Here is a 17,379-nt window from a genome sequence, read left to right as displayed (position 1 = left end):
TAGAAGCCGAGGAGAATAAATCATAGTAAATAATTGGTTTAACCATATACTTATGGTCAGTTGTCTCAGAACTATATATTCAAGAGCCTCCTATATGGCTGTCTGGGGGAATCCATTTGCACTGTTTTGGTCTACTGGACCTATAAAATCTTGATCTTGGAAAGGATTATGGGAGTTCTTTACTTCACTGTGGTCTAGCTCCTGGATTCCTTTCGTTTGTTCCCTGGGACCATGGATAAATTGTTATGAGTCAATAACTCATTGTTTTCTTCCAAATGCTCCAGGGATACCATTTTAAAATTTACACATACATTTGGAATGAGGCTTAGTGGGTTGAGAAATGCAAAGTCTTGTTTATAAAATATTGAAGATGGATTTCTTTTTTTCCCTAAATCCAGGGAAGAAAAATAAATGTGAATCAGCTCAGTTGTTTGGAATGACTCTATCATAGGTGAGTTTTAGAAGAGGAACATATTTTCATTCATTATAGATGATCATAAATAGAATAAAAATGAGTACAATCCAGTAAAAACTAATTTTGTTGAATTATTCATAACGTGTTTTCTGGATTCTATGCCTAGGGTTTAAAGGAGACTGGAGTTCACCATCTCATTCAGTTAAAAGACAATGACTTTTCTAGAGAGCAAACAAATGTATTTTGGGGACGCCCTGCTACCTTTAGAATTCTGCTTTGGGGACATTAAGGAAAAAGATACACTGACCACTATGGCTCTACACACTGTGGACAAAGAACACATTGGGGGACTTGAGAAAGGGTAATGGATAGGGGAGCAGCTTCAGTAATATACACATGCTTTGCAACTGTTTGCTTGAGAATGGGGCATTTGTTTTACTCTTGGCTTGATAAGACCAAGCTAGAAAAGAAAAGCATGAAATATGTGTGTGGTGGTGGTGGTGAAGCAATAGGAGCAATGTCTGTGGAGGTGCCAGGGATGTAGATGAGGTAGGGGGGAGAGGTTATAGTGAGCTAATTTGAAGGACACTTGGAATACAAATCCTCTGGTTGACAGTTCTGTTTCCTCCCAATAGTGACCACAGTGTGGGGTTACAGAACCCTAAGAAACGTCAAGCGGGAGAAACCGAGGGCAGTTCATCCTGATTCACCCACGGGATCTGACAAAACTATGGTAAACTATGGTACTGACAGGCCCATGGATGAAACGCCAAGATGAGGGCATGTTTTAATAAAGCTTGAGGTGCTGGGTTTAGCACAGATCCCAAAGAGTAATTTAATTCTCTAGTGATGGTGAAACATACGTTGTGTTTTCCACGTATGTTATTGTGAAGGCTGCTACACAGCAAGTCTGGGCATAAAGGATCCTGATTCTTTAAAATATCATTAAATGTCTTTGAAGACTTTATGCATCCATGTGTCCAAAGAATTCTCTTAAATTTTAATCCAAAATTTAAGGGACTGTTAAAAAAACTTATTTCTAATGACATAAAACAGGCAAGAGCTACTATTTGCTCATATTACTGAAGTATCTAATCAACTAATCAACCTTCCTTTCTCTTGCCCTTGGGTACAAGGAATTGAACCAAAGGGTGGGCACATGCTAGGCAAGCGTCTCACCACTGAGCTATACCCATCTCTTGCTCTCATTCTAATGGCCTTACATTTTGAGGCAGTGTACCCAGATGTGCCATAAGCTTGCTGGATAGCCCAGGCAGCCTGGAACTCTAAGGAGCTGGAGTCAGAGGTCCGGGCCATCAGAACTGGAACTTATTCTTCTCTTCTGACTGTGAAGCATTTAGCCTGTTCCCAACAACTTGAATGGTATGAAATTGCTTATAATACAGTTTGACTCTCAAATGCAATCTCTAGTTCAACCCAATGCTATCCTTTGGGGGTTATTTTTATAAGTAATAACAAATACAAATTGTTAACACAGGGAGTCATTCTCTAGCACGTACATCAGTGGTCACATTTGAGGTTTTACTTGGTTGCAATGCCCATGAAATCCATGGTTCCGGCATTCTAATAGTATGATATACCTGTTTTTTATTTATTTTAACTTTCATCGTTCTCATATCTCATGCACCTTGTGTAAACACATCTATAGCTTTTTTTTTTTTTTTGAGACAGGGTTTCTCTGTAGTTTTTGGAGCTTGTCCTGGAACTAGCTCTTGTAGACCAGGCTGGTCTCGAACTCACAAAGATCCGCCTGCCTCTGCCTCCCGAGTGCTGGGATTAAAGGCGTGCACCACCACCGCCCGGTTATAGCTTTTTATAATATCTCTTCATATTTATACATGCATGGACAAACATATTCAAAGTGTTTTTAAAATCCAAAATGAGATCAGATTACATACATTGCAATGCCTTGAAGGATAACATGAGACTCCTGACTTGACATTTAAATTTGGACCGTGATGTCCATTTGTGAGAATGTGGAAGTCACCTTCAGAAGTCTGTTTTTCTTTCATAACACTGGGTAGGACATCCTCAGTACCAACTGATCACTAAACATGTGTACAAAAGACTAAAAACACAGACTGAGGTATAAAATTATTTAGTGACTCCTTCACTTTCCTCCTCCTGCAGTATAACTAATTAATCTTATAAATCAACCCAAGGAAACCCTAGATTGCAACCACATCAACCCATTAATTAGCCAGTTAACAGGAGCTGTGTACTACTCCTTTAAAGGTCTAGGGACAGGCTGGACACCGGTACATCTTCCATGTTGCACACTCCCCCTGCAGACTCTCCAGATGAAGTCTGTCACAGGTGAAGGTAAGTCATAACAGACATTTAGTGACAAAGGAGCTACCTCAGTGGATGCTGGCATGTCACACCCTCAACTGCTTTAGGGACTGTATATTTACCTGTGGGTTCATATTGATCTCAACTGATCAAGGTTTTGATATATTCTAAAGTTCATATTAGATGTAAGAAGGTCTGTTTTCTGTTTTCAATTTTTGAGAAGAACCACATTAATCAAGATCTATGTTGACCAAGTCTTTTTCTCCTAACCCTGAATTCTCCGAGTATCATGTTGCTTTAGTTCATGAGATAACAAGAACGTAAATAGTTATTAACTCTTGCAGTTAACATATTTTTGGCAAGTGACTGATGCTTTTAATTATATTTTTAAATGTTTGTTTTTAACAAGGTATCAGTTTCCTTTGGCTTTTTTATTTTTAGAACAAAACCAGAAAGGATAGAAGCTATTCTTGGAATTAGAAAAAAATAATTGGGGATTTGAAAGGCATTTAAACTGTCTGTTCCCATCCCACCAGGATGACTCTGGAAAGAGGGTGGGAGGTGGAGCCATTTGAGTATCACGCGGTGAGTTAGTGGTGTTATACCTGCAGCCAATAGGTTTGGCGAACTTTGAACTCTCTTCACAGATGTTAACGTGACAGACATGGCCGCACGCTTGCGAGCACACCCACCGCTATCTGGAAGCAAAAAAAATGAAATAGCAGAGGCCACAGAGAAAGCACATGCAATGTCATGCATTTTAAAAGTGAGACGTGTCAGACACGCGTGAGAAAGGTGAACAGCCGAGCATTAGTAATCGTGGAATACATCTGCAAATTTCCCTAAATTTGACTAAAGGAGAAAATGGGAACAGAAGTGAAAAACCAGGGGTCTACTCAGAGAAGGCAGCAATGCTTTAACAAAACAAAAGGTCTTACATTTAATTTTCAACACTTTTTACTTAATAATATCCCCGATACAGAGCTCAGTCTTCTTTGCAAAATTAGTATTTAATGCACACTAGGTTTAGAAACAGCACAGCAAGCTTTTATAGTGAGGGATTATCTGTATTTCAGCCCAAAGTGTCATGATTATATATGTAAATAGTTTAGATTAGACTTAATCTGTTCTTCTTATGATATTCTAAAGATAATCAGGGATGAGTTACCTTGATTCACTAATTCTTGAAGTATTATTTTTCAGCTGACATAGGCATTACATGCTTCATAAACACACATAAGGAATCACACAGCGTTATGCAATTTCATGTCTTCTCACAGTTCTGAAATAGTTATTCTGTTTGAAGTTAAGGACAGCACTGACGTACACAGTGAAATAAGACTGTTTTTTTAATGTAGCATAATCTATATCTATATGGAGAAAATCAAAATGTGAAGCAAAATATGGACACACGCGTCAGTCATTTTCCGTGCTATGAGAAGCTGAGAGACTTCTAAATTAGGAAGACAAGCCTCCGAGACCAAAAGGTTAGCTCTCTATTTCTGAACAGAAGTCTGATTCTGCGCCCACATTCCTTGGTAATATAGCATGGACAATAAATAGCTCTCCATCTTCCCCTGCTCCTCAAAGCAGCCTTAGCTCTCCTTTTGAAGGTGACCATACACAGAGACAAGGCAGATAACCAACGATATGAGAAAATAACTGTGAGAGTATAATTGTTATATCTTGTCATATGCTTTCTTCATTCTCCATTTCATAGGCAAAATGCCCAGCCTATTAATTAAACACGAGAAAATAAGAGATTTAGCATTATGTGTTAATTACCGGTAAAACTCATAAGAGAGTGAGGTCAGTAGACCACAAAATTGGTGTAACTTTTCTATTATAAATCCTGACTTAAAATTATAACTTTTTAAACAAAGAAATCATTAAACAGGAAACCTGAGTTGAAACAGAAAATGCAAATAAACTGAAAGAATAATTAAAAATATATAGCTAGGAAACATAGAAAAGACACAAATGGTAGAAAGTTACAGCTGAAGATACCTTCAACAGAACACCAATAGCTATTTTCAATTTGCTAAAGACAGCGTGTCTGATTGGGCATCACATAGGACACAAGATCTAGTCACTAGGTCTAAAATGGCTGGGTAGTCAAGGGCGTTGAAAGTGAAAAGTGACGTCACTTTTAGTAGGATTTTTATCTCTCGGTGTCTGAAAAGATAAGGTCTCAGAACAAGCAGAGCGAGGGACATGGTTCAAGCACAGCCTGTTCACACGGTGCGCTGAGATGCCCTGCACCATCTCCATGAATCCACAAGGCTGTCAGAGAATACTGGAGAATTTTGTGCATGCAGCAGGGTACTTTAGGAAACATTAGACTGAAGTAGTTCAGAGTTTTAGTATGACAGGTTATATTATATTTTGATCACATTGTATTTCTAAGAGCTAGACTATGGAGGGTTGCTCTAAAGAGCAAGTGCCCTAGGAAAGTCATTTTGGATCGGTGAGCAAGGGTAGTTAATATCCAATTTCATTTCCTGGTCTGCAGTCTCAGTGCGTGACAGGCACACACATACCACTAAGTAATTGTGGGTACGTTGAAAGTAAATTACTATTTCTCTTTTAATTCACATGTATTATTTTGACAAGTGACTTTTAAATTGGTGGGACATAAATGCTTATTATATTGTTTGCACCAAACTGCTTAATAAATAGAATTATTAGATACTTCATTTAGGCTTACAAGCAACATGAAAACAAAAAAAAAAAATACTCAGACACTATCACTGTGAGACAAAAAGTATGGAAATCTTTAGGCTCAGTAAATGGAGACTCTTTGCTTGCTAACACTTAGTAAAGGTCTTATTTTTTAAAAGGTGAAACAGACAAACCACTAGAAATTAATATTCTGTTTCTACTTATATATTTATTTTGAAGATGTTTTTAGGGACTCAATATCAGGATGCTGTCTCTGACACATAGCTCATCCCAAAGCAACCAAGTGCTGGCCTTATAGTCATCTATGAACCCCAACCTGGTTGGGTACTCTTACTCCCAATTGTTTCTACTTCTAGATAATAATGCTTAGATGGGTAAACCATAGTCTATGAATTATCTTTCCCCCTTTTAATGATAGTGAACTCTATCATATGATATGCCTTAGAAAGTAATAGGTCACAATTGTTATGAGTAGAAATAGGTCATAGTGTAGACATTCTAAAATGAAACTTATTCCTTGGATTGCTTGTTATGTAGCTGATTAAAAGTAAAGATTAGACATAAGATAATTTTTAGACCTTAGTGACTAACAAGTAGGATTTTTTGCTTATTTGTGTGAACTGTCCATGTGGGTGCTTCTGGAGGTCAGGGGTCAAGGCTAAAAGAATTCTTGCTTCTCTCTCAATCTTAGAGGCAGGATCTTTCACTGAGCATGGAGCCCGCTGATGATGATTGGCTAACCTGGCCAGGGAACCCCAGGACCCTCCTCCTCCTGCCTCCCAGCACTGACACTACTGGTGCTTGTTTCACACACAGCTCTTTACCTGGGTGTTTGGGATTATGACTGAGCAGCAAGCAGTTTACCCAACTGAGCCACTGTCTCAGACCTGGTGTATCGAGTTTTAAGAAATAGTAAATATCATTAATAATGGATAGGTAAGGTGAGCCAATTTTATTTATTAGTTACTCAGGAATCAATTACTCCTTAATTTTGTGAAAACAGTGACAATAATTTGTCTCCAAAAGCAATTTGTACCTGAAAGTAATCCGTACCTATCTTCTGTCGAAATATTTGTTGTCTGTACTTTTTTTTTAAAATAGCATGTTTTCAATGCAACATTGTAACTACTTTGGAATTTTAAGTAAAGGGTTTCAACTTATACCTAAATTTGCATGTTTCCATAGGTAAATTTATCCACATAGGCAACCCAATCTTATGCACGTCCGTGCCCGCCCGTCTAGAGTCAAGATCACTCTGTATAAATGAAAGGCTTTATTAACCTGTAGAAATACAGGTTTCTATTTGGGCTGCTCAGAGCAACTTGGCTCAGATACCAGAGAGTTAAACAATTTTCCAGTTTCGCTGTGCCTACTTTGCTATTAGGATTCAATTATGGGAATGGGTAGACCAATTGTTGAATAGATTATATATAAGTACAGTATGTTTATTATAATCATATATGCATGTTTCTCATAATGGGAAGATCCTTTTTTGGGAAGCTGTGCAGAACTTCCATCTTCAGAGGAGATACCTCTGAAATAGTGAGTAAGCCCAGCCCCTTAATGTGACCTCTCTGCTGGAGGGACTCTGTGGTTGCATAAAATGATGGTCCATTTTACATTGTATATGCAATATGAAATGATAGCCATCACTAGACTAAAGAAGGCAAGCCCATCTCCACCTGTAAAAATGTCTCTACTTGGCTCTCTGAGAGTTCATTAGTTCTTTCTCCAAACACCCTGTCTTGTTCACTGGTCCCAACATCTATCTACGTGTGAGCTCAGCCCTTGGGAGCCAACGGGCAGTGTTCTCTGAGGTCAGTTTGAGCAGGTTTCAGCTCAGAGGATGCCATAGGGAGTGGACCTGGCCCGGGTTCCACACTTGATCTAGGGATTAAATACTGGCTCTAACCAGCCAGTTGTTAATCCTTCTTCTAGACACTTTGATGCACGGAGCTTGACGAGGAAGAAGGGCCTGGACTTCCTTTTTGCTCTGCTAGTGGGCGGCTAAAACAGCTCTGCAGCCATGAACTGTGACACAGCCACAGGGTTTCAGTGAGAAACTCATCTTCTTTACTGACTGCATGCAGGCATGCTGTGTATGAGACTGTGGACAATGAGGGTGCAGGTGAAGTTACCAGTCAATTATGTCTACTGTGGGACCAAAGTGATGGTTTATATATTTACCAGACATTTACACAAACCATTTTACCATTAAAAAGCATACAACACAGGGTTCAAGAGCATTTGTGTTAAAACATTTAAGGATACTGTGTGCAAGTCTAAAAATAACATGCTTATGGCTTTCTGAGTATCATGATAATAAACAATTAAACAGATTGATCTTGTATGAGGTTTTAGAATTCTATCTGTTGACTTTGTCAACATAAACTGTTTATAAAATGGAAAGCTTAAATACTGTTCACCAGAGCAACTTGCCTTTGGGCTTAACATAGTTTAAGTAAGAGATCTTCAACGTATAAATACAATTTCAAGCAGCTTTAAGAGCTAATTGAAACAAAAAAACCAAACCAAACCAAACAAACAAACAAATAAAAAACCAGGAACCAAAAAGGGCTGAGGTAAGCGCTCAGTTGGTAAAGTGTTTGCCATACAAGTCTGAAAGTTTGTTTGGTCCTCAGGGTTTACATTTAAAAAGCTGGCCACAGTGGCATGAGCCTGGCAGTTTCAGTAATTACTAGAGATGCAGAGACAGGGGGATACCTGGGCCTCACAGGACAGCTAGCCTAAATCTAATCCCAGAGTTTCAGGTCAAATGAGAGACCCTGCCTCAAAATCAAGATGGATTACTAAACAAGGAATGATACTGTTGGCTAACCTGTGTGGTCTACACACACACACACACACACACACACACACACACACACACACACACACCTGTATACATATGTACCTGCTACATGAACACACAAATACACAAAGAAAATATACAATGAAAGATCAGTAACGGCAGGTAACAAAAATTGAGCTTTGGGCTATGAGATTGGAACACGATGATAAAGCAAAGTAACTCGCTATATACCCAGAATATATATCATTTACAATTAATATAGCGCTATGGTAATCTAGGACCAAAGTGGCTTGAAGAGCAAAGCTAACGAGCTAAAGAACAAAAAGCATACCTGTATTCATTTTCTCCTGGAAGGGTTTGTTATTAAAGTCTTCAGTTTTCCTGTAGGAAGAAAAAAAAAAAAAAGAGGTGATGCAGAATTTGCATACTAAATCATGGAACTGAAGGCTGTGAACGTAGTTTTGATTTTGGTGTACCTGAGACAATGGTTCTTAACCTTCCTAGTGCTGTGTCTCTTTGATACGGTTCCTCAGGTTGTGGTGACCCTAAACCATAAAAATTATTTCCATTGCTACTTCATACTTCATAACTAATTTTGCTGTCATTACAAATCGTAACCTAAATATCTGTTTCCTGATGGTCTTAGATGACCCTTGGGAAGGAATCACTGAACTCCCAAAGGGGTTGCGACCCACGGGTGGGAATTGCTGACTTACAAGTTAATACTACATTATCATTAATCTTTTTGTCTTACGATAATAAAGCTCTATTATCATTAATCTTTTTGTCTTACGATAATAAAGCTCTATTTTTATTTAATGGTGATCACTAATGGTTGAAAATAGAGACCTTCCTTCCTTTCTGTCTGAATTTGTTTCTTTCTTTGCTGTAGACTAAACCCAGCCTCATGCAAACCTAGCATGTGTTCTACCCAGTGAATTATATACACAGCCTAAAATTTCATTTTAAGATGTTTAATTTTGATGCCTAACCTCTGTGAGGCCTCATGATCCAAACTCAGCATACAAAGGGAGTTTTTTTTTTCTTAAACAAATACCTATGTGACTGGTTTTTCGTTAACCCTACAAAGAATTCACTGTTATGTATCATTTTCCAGTATTTCAAAAACATATGCTGGTATCTTGAAGTCATTGCCTTATACATGTGGGTCACTTTTCATAGTGATGCACTTTTAAGAAGTCATTTTATCATATTTTACCCTTTAGTTTTCAATGTATACAAGCAAAGAAGCTCTTTTTCTGGCTGAAAACTCTGGCATGTTTCTAAACACTGGACTTGGCAGCCTTAACATGTAGGGTAGGGATGCCAATGGACCCAAGGGAGAAGGCAGTGCTCCGTTCAGGAGCTTTGAGAATGTTCCTCTCAACGTATTTATTTTAATCTCTCAGTAGCAAAACTTTCAATTTGTTCCCCTTACATGGACAAAGTAAATGGAAAAGTTGCCTCAAGGGATGCCTGTGACCACGGCTGAAGCAGGTTCTAAAACAAGAAGGGGTAAACAATCCCAGAACAGGAGGATTGTAAAGACATTTCCCAAAGTTGACCTCACTGTGCCTTCTGAAACAAGGTAGCATATTGTGCTGAAGACTAAATCAGGTTTGTAAAGGGGGATGAGGAAGGGAGTGTGCACACCAGAATAATACTGACTGACGAGGAAGGCAGTGTTCACACCAGAATAATACTGACTGACGAGGAAGGCAGTGTTCACACCAGAATAATACTGACTGTGGAAGGTAGGCTGATTCTCAGATCATAAAACTGCTAATGTATGAAATAATATTTCTTCACCAAGCAGAGAATTAACACCAACATGTATTATTAGAATTCAATGCAGATATTTGCTAAACATTGGACTCTCAGACAGCAAGGGAGGATTAAGTAGAACAAAGGAAGGCGCCACAAAACCCTGGGCTGCTCAATTTTAAAGTGATGTATCCTGTTACTTCTAAGGGTAATTTGTTAGTTTTTTAAACATTATATTGTTTTAGTTGTCGAAACGTTAAATGACTAACTTCCTAATCATGCAAGATATTTTTGAGGTTCTTAAAGACGAGCCCTGGTATTTGCATGCTTAAGAACAACCTGAAACCCGAAGGCTTCTTGGGTGACTCATAAAAATGCACAATCCGGTCTCCCTTGTTTGCACAAAAGACATGAACAATTCCACCACTGACAACCCTTGAAGCAATTTAAGCTACAGAGAATCCAATCTCTTTTGTTCTCCTCTGAAAAGAATTGTCTCTGACTGCACTTGCATAACGAGCATAGATTATTCTGGAAGGCATCACATTCTTGGAGTGTTTGCATGCTGCTAGAAGACAGTACTTCAAGTATTTTCTTAAATTGGAATTGAACCACGGCCAAAGCTATGACAATGGACCATAAAATATAAATCATTTACACAAAGTAGGCAAGTCCAGAGAACAAAGACCCTAGTGCATCAACGGGTCAAAATCATTTTTCATAGGTTGTACAGGGCCATATTTACTTAAATCAGTTCTTTACAAAGTTGACAGAAAAGGCAACATTATACCAATTCAAGACATGCATGGCAATAAGTTTGTTTTCCTTAGAGATCTCCAGTATTTGTATGCCAATGGATTGTATTGGTTGATACTCCAGCAATGACATGACGTCATGCTGAAATCTTTTAATTGTACCGACTGTCTTTCCATTATCGATACCTCATTGCTGTTTTGTGGAGCAGAGGGGCCTTTGTTTTCAACATGCATGGAAGGATAGACTGTGCAATATTTCTTCTGATTAGGGACCTATTCTAAGAGGTTTGACCACATATCCATGCAACTATGGTCACAGATTTATAATTATGCTTCAGTTTATAATTTATCATCATACTCAGTCATGCATTCTGAAGAACAGCAGAAGCAGCATCTCTTCTTCAATTTTATCCAAGAATTCTTCAATTTTATCCAAGAATTCTGTGTAAGTCATGTGATTTTGGCAGAGCTGAGTATAAACATCAAGGCCATAGGTCAAGTGAGAGAGTCAAACAAGCAGAAATTTAAGGTGAGGCACGGATCTAAATTTTTTTTTCCATGGATTAATTTTAACCACTCAAATTGATATAGCTATTTTGAAGGAATATATCAGTGGTTTGCTTATTATTTAAATGTAAGTATATGGATTGTCTACACAGGGAGAAAACACTGTGGATGTTAGATTGCTTAGAGATGTATTTTAAACATGAGGAGGATATGCTATGCACTAAGGATCTAGAGCAGATTACAACTTGAGTTTTTTGTGTGCTTTGAAATGGCCTCTTTTGTACCCTAAGTGATCAATGCATTTCCCTTTCTCTCTCTGTCTGTGGCGAGATAAGAAGTATTCAAAATTGCAAAATCAGTTCGCTTCTCAATTGCAGCCAAATGACTTAGTTCAGGTTGACATTTAGCATCACTTATCCGTGGGAATATGTCAGCATGCTGCTTGAAATGTTTACACGAAAATGCCAATCAGTTCATTTTGTTCTTTATACTTCCTGAGTTTTGAAAACAAAAATACACCTCAGATCCCTTTCTGAATGCATCCTCCGAATTGTTCCCCACGTATGAGACATCAACTCCTCTGTCTCTAGGTGGGCGGTACAGAACTCATCACTGTCGATATATGGGAAGATGTCCCGAGCATAGGAATGCTACCACCCACTATTACTGAGCTAATGAACCTTGAGGATGGGCTCACAGGAGAAGGCAAATTGGGCAGTGGAGGGGTCAGTGCATTCAACTTCATTATTTAGGAATGAAGAGAAGTAATTACAAGAACTAAAAAAACAAAAAAAGGTCATAGAGCCACTCATGACTCTTACATGAACATATATCATTCTTTTAAATCATATTAAATTGCCTGGTATCTGGGGGGAAAATCTGAAAAAAGATCATGGGCTGAAGGAATTCTGTAATTATTCTTTTGGGGATGTTACCATGTGAACTACTCAAAACACTTACAGATTTTCCAAAACAGCTTTTTTTTTCCCTAAAGGCATGATAGAGAAAGAAATCTTTACCAGACAGGTAAGACTGTCTGGTATTTTCACCATTCTTCAAAGGCAGTCATAGGGATTGAGGAGATGGCTCTGTTGGCAAACTCTTCACTGCATAAGCATTCGCTCGCCTGAGTGTGGATCCCTGGCACCCGTAGTAAGGCTGGGTGCAATGACACCCCAGTAAATGCTGAGGCTTCTGGCTAGTCAGTGTTGCCTACTGATGAAATCTAGATTTAGTGAGATCCTGACCTAAAAATTAAGGCTGAGGGTAACTGAAGAAGATGTCCACATTAACCTTTGGTCTCCATAGACAGATGTGCACAGCACACCGGTACATGCATGCTTATATAAGTATATGCACCCTACACAAACATTAAGTCAGCACAACACTCTAAATGAATGTTATTGTTATTCTTATTGTGTATGGTCACATAAATATTGTTCTAGCATCCTACCTACCCAATTACATTTACTTTTATAATCCTTACAGATAATTAAAATATACCTCTAAGTGCCTGAATTGCATATTTTTTTCACTAAGATAGTCATTCAATTTAACAGTACGGTACCAGGAAAACTACATGGGATTATGCTGCAGAGTCAAAAGTCAAATGGATTCTTTATGAAAATGAAGATAAGCCAGGCACAAAACAACTGTATACAGTGAATTAGAACAGTCCCACAACTGAACAGTGTTGAAAGGATGGTGCTGTGGATGTATACGAAATATAGTTTGTGCCTCCTAGAGCTTTCTATGTGAGATTTGGTTGCCGCTGGCAGAAACTTTTCCTATGGTATTCAGAGGTGGGTCTTTGTGAAGTGATTAGAATTAAATAAAGATAGAGCCCATGCAATTGAATCCTGATGGCTTCGGAAGGAGAAGGAAACAGATCCGAAGTGTCAGAAACGATGCACCTATTCTTTGTCCTTGCCATATGATGCTCTAAGATGTTTCCCTTACACCTGAAATATAAGTTAAGATAAGCACTATTCTTTTCAGCTTTGCCATTCTGAGACACTGTGTCACAGAAAGCATTCTAAATCAGAGAAGACATGGTGCCAAGACGGACTGGATTCAAATTAGGTCTACCTTGAATCACAGATACACTGGATTCTGATCTCACAATCATCTTCAACAGCTGCAGTAATTTAGGTCGACCTTTCCCTCCGTCACTGACAGGTGAACAGCATACATCCCATTTACCAGCGTATAATTTATGTTAAAGTCCTTCATTATGTCCCAGGAGAATAACCTAAGCGGGGCGGTGGTGGTGGCTCATGCCTTTAATCCCAGCATTTAGGAAGCAGATCACTGTGAATTCAAGGCCAGCCTGGTGTATGCATTCTCCTATCCTCCAGCGACCCCACCCCAACTCTATGGTTTATTAGTTGATCTGTATGCATTCTTCCATCCCCAGTTATCCTACCCCAACTTTGCAGCATGCTGGACTGAGAAGGATGTCTGTTATCTGGTGGGGGGACAACTCTTCCTTAACAGAGCTTGCATTTATCTAGGATTTTTTTTGACAATGCCATGAATACGATAAGACAAACTTCAGGAAACATTTGGAGCAAGCACTCCCCACTTAACTACAGTCAGATCACAAACGCCAAAGAGAGCGACAGTAAAAAGGTTGCAAAGCTTATCCTTGAAAATGTCTTTCCCTTTGCTGTTGACAGTATAGACTCCGAGATGATGGCTGCAGAAAAGAGATGCTTATAAAACGCGACGTAATGAATTATGTGACAGATCAAAGAGTTCTAGCTTCTCTTTCTGTCGCCCTGCAAGGAGCCCCTATTCCTATCTAAGGGGAGCGGAGCATCTTTGATCCTTTACAAGAACTCATTTTCAAAATTGTGTGCTTGGTAGAATTTCCCTCTGCAATGAAGCTTTATATTCTGGTTTTTATATATTGATAACACAAGTTCCCTGACATTAAAAAATATTTCATTTGGCTAATTTAGTTTTCCATATTTCAGACATTAGGACATAAACTGAGACAAACATTAAATCTTTAGTAGGAATAGAGATTTATAGCTTGATATATATATGTATATATATATAATTTTCTAAATTCCAATCCTGTAAGAAAGCAGATTTCTGATGATAGATATGAGGATTAAAAATGTTTTTTTTCCAAGATGACAGAGCAACAAGTTGACACTCGAGAGGCAGCTCAGCTCACTGGAGTCTTAATAAAGAATATAAAGAACACGCATCTTTCTTCAAGGCATCCTGAAATGACGTTAGAAATCAAGACTAAGACCTCCTAAGCCTCACAGCAGAGCCTTAATTCAATACTGAACTTTGAGGGGCAAGAGAAAGAAGAAACGGTGAGGATGTGAGATGGAGAACTGAACTCGCTGTGAAATAAAATGGGGATTGTTAGCATAGAACCACAGGCTTATTCTTCTAAGACTAGGAAGGAGTAGTGGCCGCTTGTGATGGACTCCTGCTTCCCACCTGCTGTGCAAATCCATATGGAGAGCATTATTCTGGTTTTCTAAATCCAGGGATTTCTATGAAAACCCCAGAAATGTAAAAGGAAAGCGTCTTCTGAAGTAACTCCGTGGCAATGCTGTTACCAAGTTCTGACTGTAAAAGAACCCTGTGCATTGCTAATTGACTGTTAAAGTCACAGTCACGAGTTTCCTCTGATTTAATGCACCTGTTTGCTGAACACCTGTGAAAACATTTGTACAACTTGGCAATGACAAGGCTTATTGTCCAGTTCTGGTATTATTATAAATATGTCTCAGAGACGCTGTGGCGAAACTTTGTCTGTTACCCGGAATTTGAATTTTGACAAAGGGATAGTACAAAATTAACCTGCTCGATTAGTCTTCATGGTTCAAGGGTGTGTTTCTTACTAAATCTATCTGGAATGAAACTGTAGTCGGTCTCATTGTGTACATTTTACATTTGGTAAGTTAGCTCATTCTAGAAAAACTCAGGGGGAAACAATAGATCCAGAGCCAAGGGGGAAAATGTGTGAAGATACCTGATTTTTTTTTTTGACTGTTTGGCGTCCTTCTATGAAAATGTGCAATAAAGACAGATGTCTTGCATTTTCATTGTCAGAGGGACTTATCTCTGGCATCAGACACGTCACATTATTATCACAGTGCGACACTACCCTTTGGAGTGCAAGGCTGGTTCTCTAGAACCAAGATTCTGGTACGACACCTGTGTGCCAAGTGTTCAGAAGGAGTAATAGGGGAAGAAGCACGCATTTGAAGGAGTTCCTTTTTTTCTGACTGTGTGATTTCAGCATCCTTACTTTGAAGAGAGAGAAAAGGGGCCATCCTTGTTAGTTCTGCAGAGGGCATACACATGAGAGAAGACAAATAATTGTGACAACATTGACTTTTAGTAAAAGCAAAGGCGGAATCCTTCAAGGTGGCTGAAGCAACTATGATCTGATGGAAAGGACCTCCTTCTCAAGACGGATATGAGATAAGTCTAGAGGACTTGATAGACTGTGGGCTTGGTGTAACATGATTGTTTTAAAAGGTAATTAAATCAATGTATAAATCAACTGTGGATTTTTTTATGTAAATAAAGATTGCGGTCCTATTGTGCTGGAAAGTTGGGCCCACTCGAGTCATGTTGGAAAGCATCTTCTTTATTTGTGCACATGACATCCTGGTAGGAAGGCAAGTCTGAGCAGGCTGGGAAGGTCTTTAGAGAATGCTGGCAGGGAGATTGCGAGGCCACTGGCGACACAGTGAAAACACTGTGGTGAGCTGCCACTCAAGTGTCAGCAGCTGTGTGAAATACTACTTATTGGCAGATGCTCAGATTGCCTTTTAACGCCAGACATTTCAGGCAGGTGGACCTTTGGGCTCACGATCTCAAATGACCCAAGTTTGTGGTGTGTACTGACAAGGAGTTCTACAGATAACAATCACATCTAGGAACTTCAGGGTTCCTTAGGGGTGTCACCAAGCTTAAGAAATATGACATCCAAATGTGACTGTCCCCTAACGCTGGGTTTTTAGAAATCTAGCTGCCAATCCTCACTTGAAAGAATGCAAATAGGTCCACTCTAGAACCAAGTGCTTTTGGATTTCAATGTACTGGAGCAAAATGGGATTTTGCTCTTGTTGCTCTTTTGTACAGAAAAATGTCAACCCAAACAATCCAACTTCCAATCCTTAGGCAGTTCATGAGTTCCCAGCATGCTTCACTGTTTATACCTAATATAGCCTTTCATACCTTGCTGCTATTTAAAGCTAAGCTGTCTGTCACTCAGTCCACCAAAAATAGGCAAGAAAAACATACAAATTTTTCCTTAAGTTGTACCCTGGAGAACAGAGAGGCTCATTTGAACAACGACTCACAAAATTCCATACTTACTTGACACAGTTGTTAAATAGTAATGGTTAGAAAGTTCTAATGAGATGCCTGGCATATTTCAATTTGTACAACTAGATCTTATTTGCTCTCATCTTGGTTAGTCATTTATCCCTGCCCTCTCTATTTACAAAAATTCAACTATTTCTTTAAACCCTTGATGTCCATAACTCTTGGAAAGGCTTGAAAGCTCCCTTCTGAGCTTCCAAAATGCACAAGGCCATGAGCTTGTCCCATCTGGAACGAGGTGGCTGCATCTTCAGGGGAGAGCCACTAAGGTGTGGACTCATCTGCCACAGCATCCAGAGACTATTGTATATTGTACTGCTGCATTCCAGGGTCATTGAGAGAAAGGGTGTCTCTCTGGAAATTTGCGGTAACTTGCTAATCACCAATCTCATCATTTCCTTTCCTAATGAAAATACAAGTGTTTCCTCAAAGCTGTGAGTAATGGAAACCCAGAATCCAGTAGGATCATGCATGATTGTACTAATTCTGTCCCGGTATGTCTGAGGAAAGCTTTACAGTAATAACTAGATAATTTCTAGTTTATTTTTTTATCATTAACATGTAGGCTGTCTGTACTTCTTGATTATGGCAAAAGTCAGTAATGTCACTTATTGGGGAGGAAGTAAAAAATACAAAAACCCAAAAAGTTAATTCTTTTTTACAGAAGCACAACTTCACAAATATACATGCAAGCACACACACATGTGCACATACATGCACACACAAACTCATGCACGCAGTGCACACACATACACACGTGTCCATAC

General features: G+C 38.9%; 1 protein-coding gene across 1 annotated transcript in view; it reads right to left on the bottom strand.

The window, feature by feature from the left end:
- Sorbs2 (sorbin and SH3 domain containing 2) overlaps window positions 1–17,379 on the bottom strand; it is a 192,338-nt gene that overhangs the window by 81,705 nt on the left and 93,254 nt on the right. The window contains exons 3-4 of the mRNA XM_026786919.1: window positions 8,554–8,603; window positions 3,334–3,426 (exon numbers count right to left, since the gene is read on the bottom strand). Coding sequence (XP_026642720.1) covers window positions 3,334–3,426; window positions 8,554–8,563 — 103 coding nt within the window. The 5' untranslated portion in view covers window positions 8,564–8,603. The remainder of the gene's footprint in view (window positions 1–3,333; window positions 3,427–8,553; window positions 8,604–17,379) is intronic.

The sequence above is a fragment of the Microtus ochrogaster genome, linkage group LG7_11 (assembly GCF_000317375.1).
Source record: "Microtus ochrogaster isolate Prairie Vole_2 linkage group LG7_11, MicOch1.0, whole genome shotgun sequence".
Taxonomy (NCBI): Eukaryota; Metazoa; Chordata; class Mammalia; order Rodentia; family Cricetidae; genus Microtus; species Microtus ochrogaster.
The sequence above is the reverse complement of the archived record's forward strand: the minus strand, read 5'-3'. Positions and strand labels throughout refer to the sequence as shown.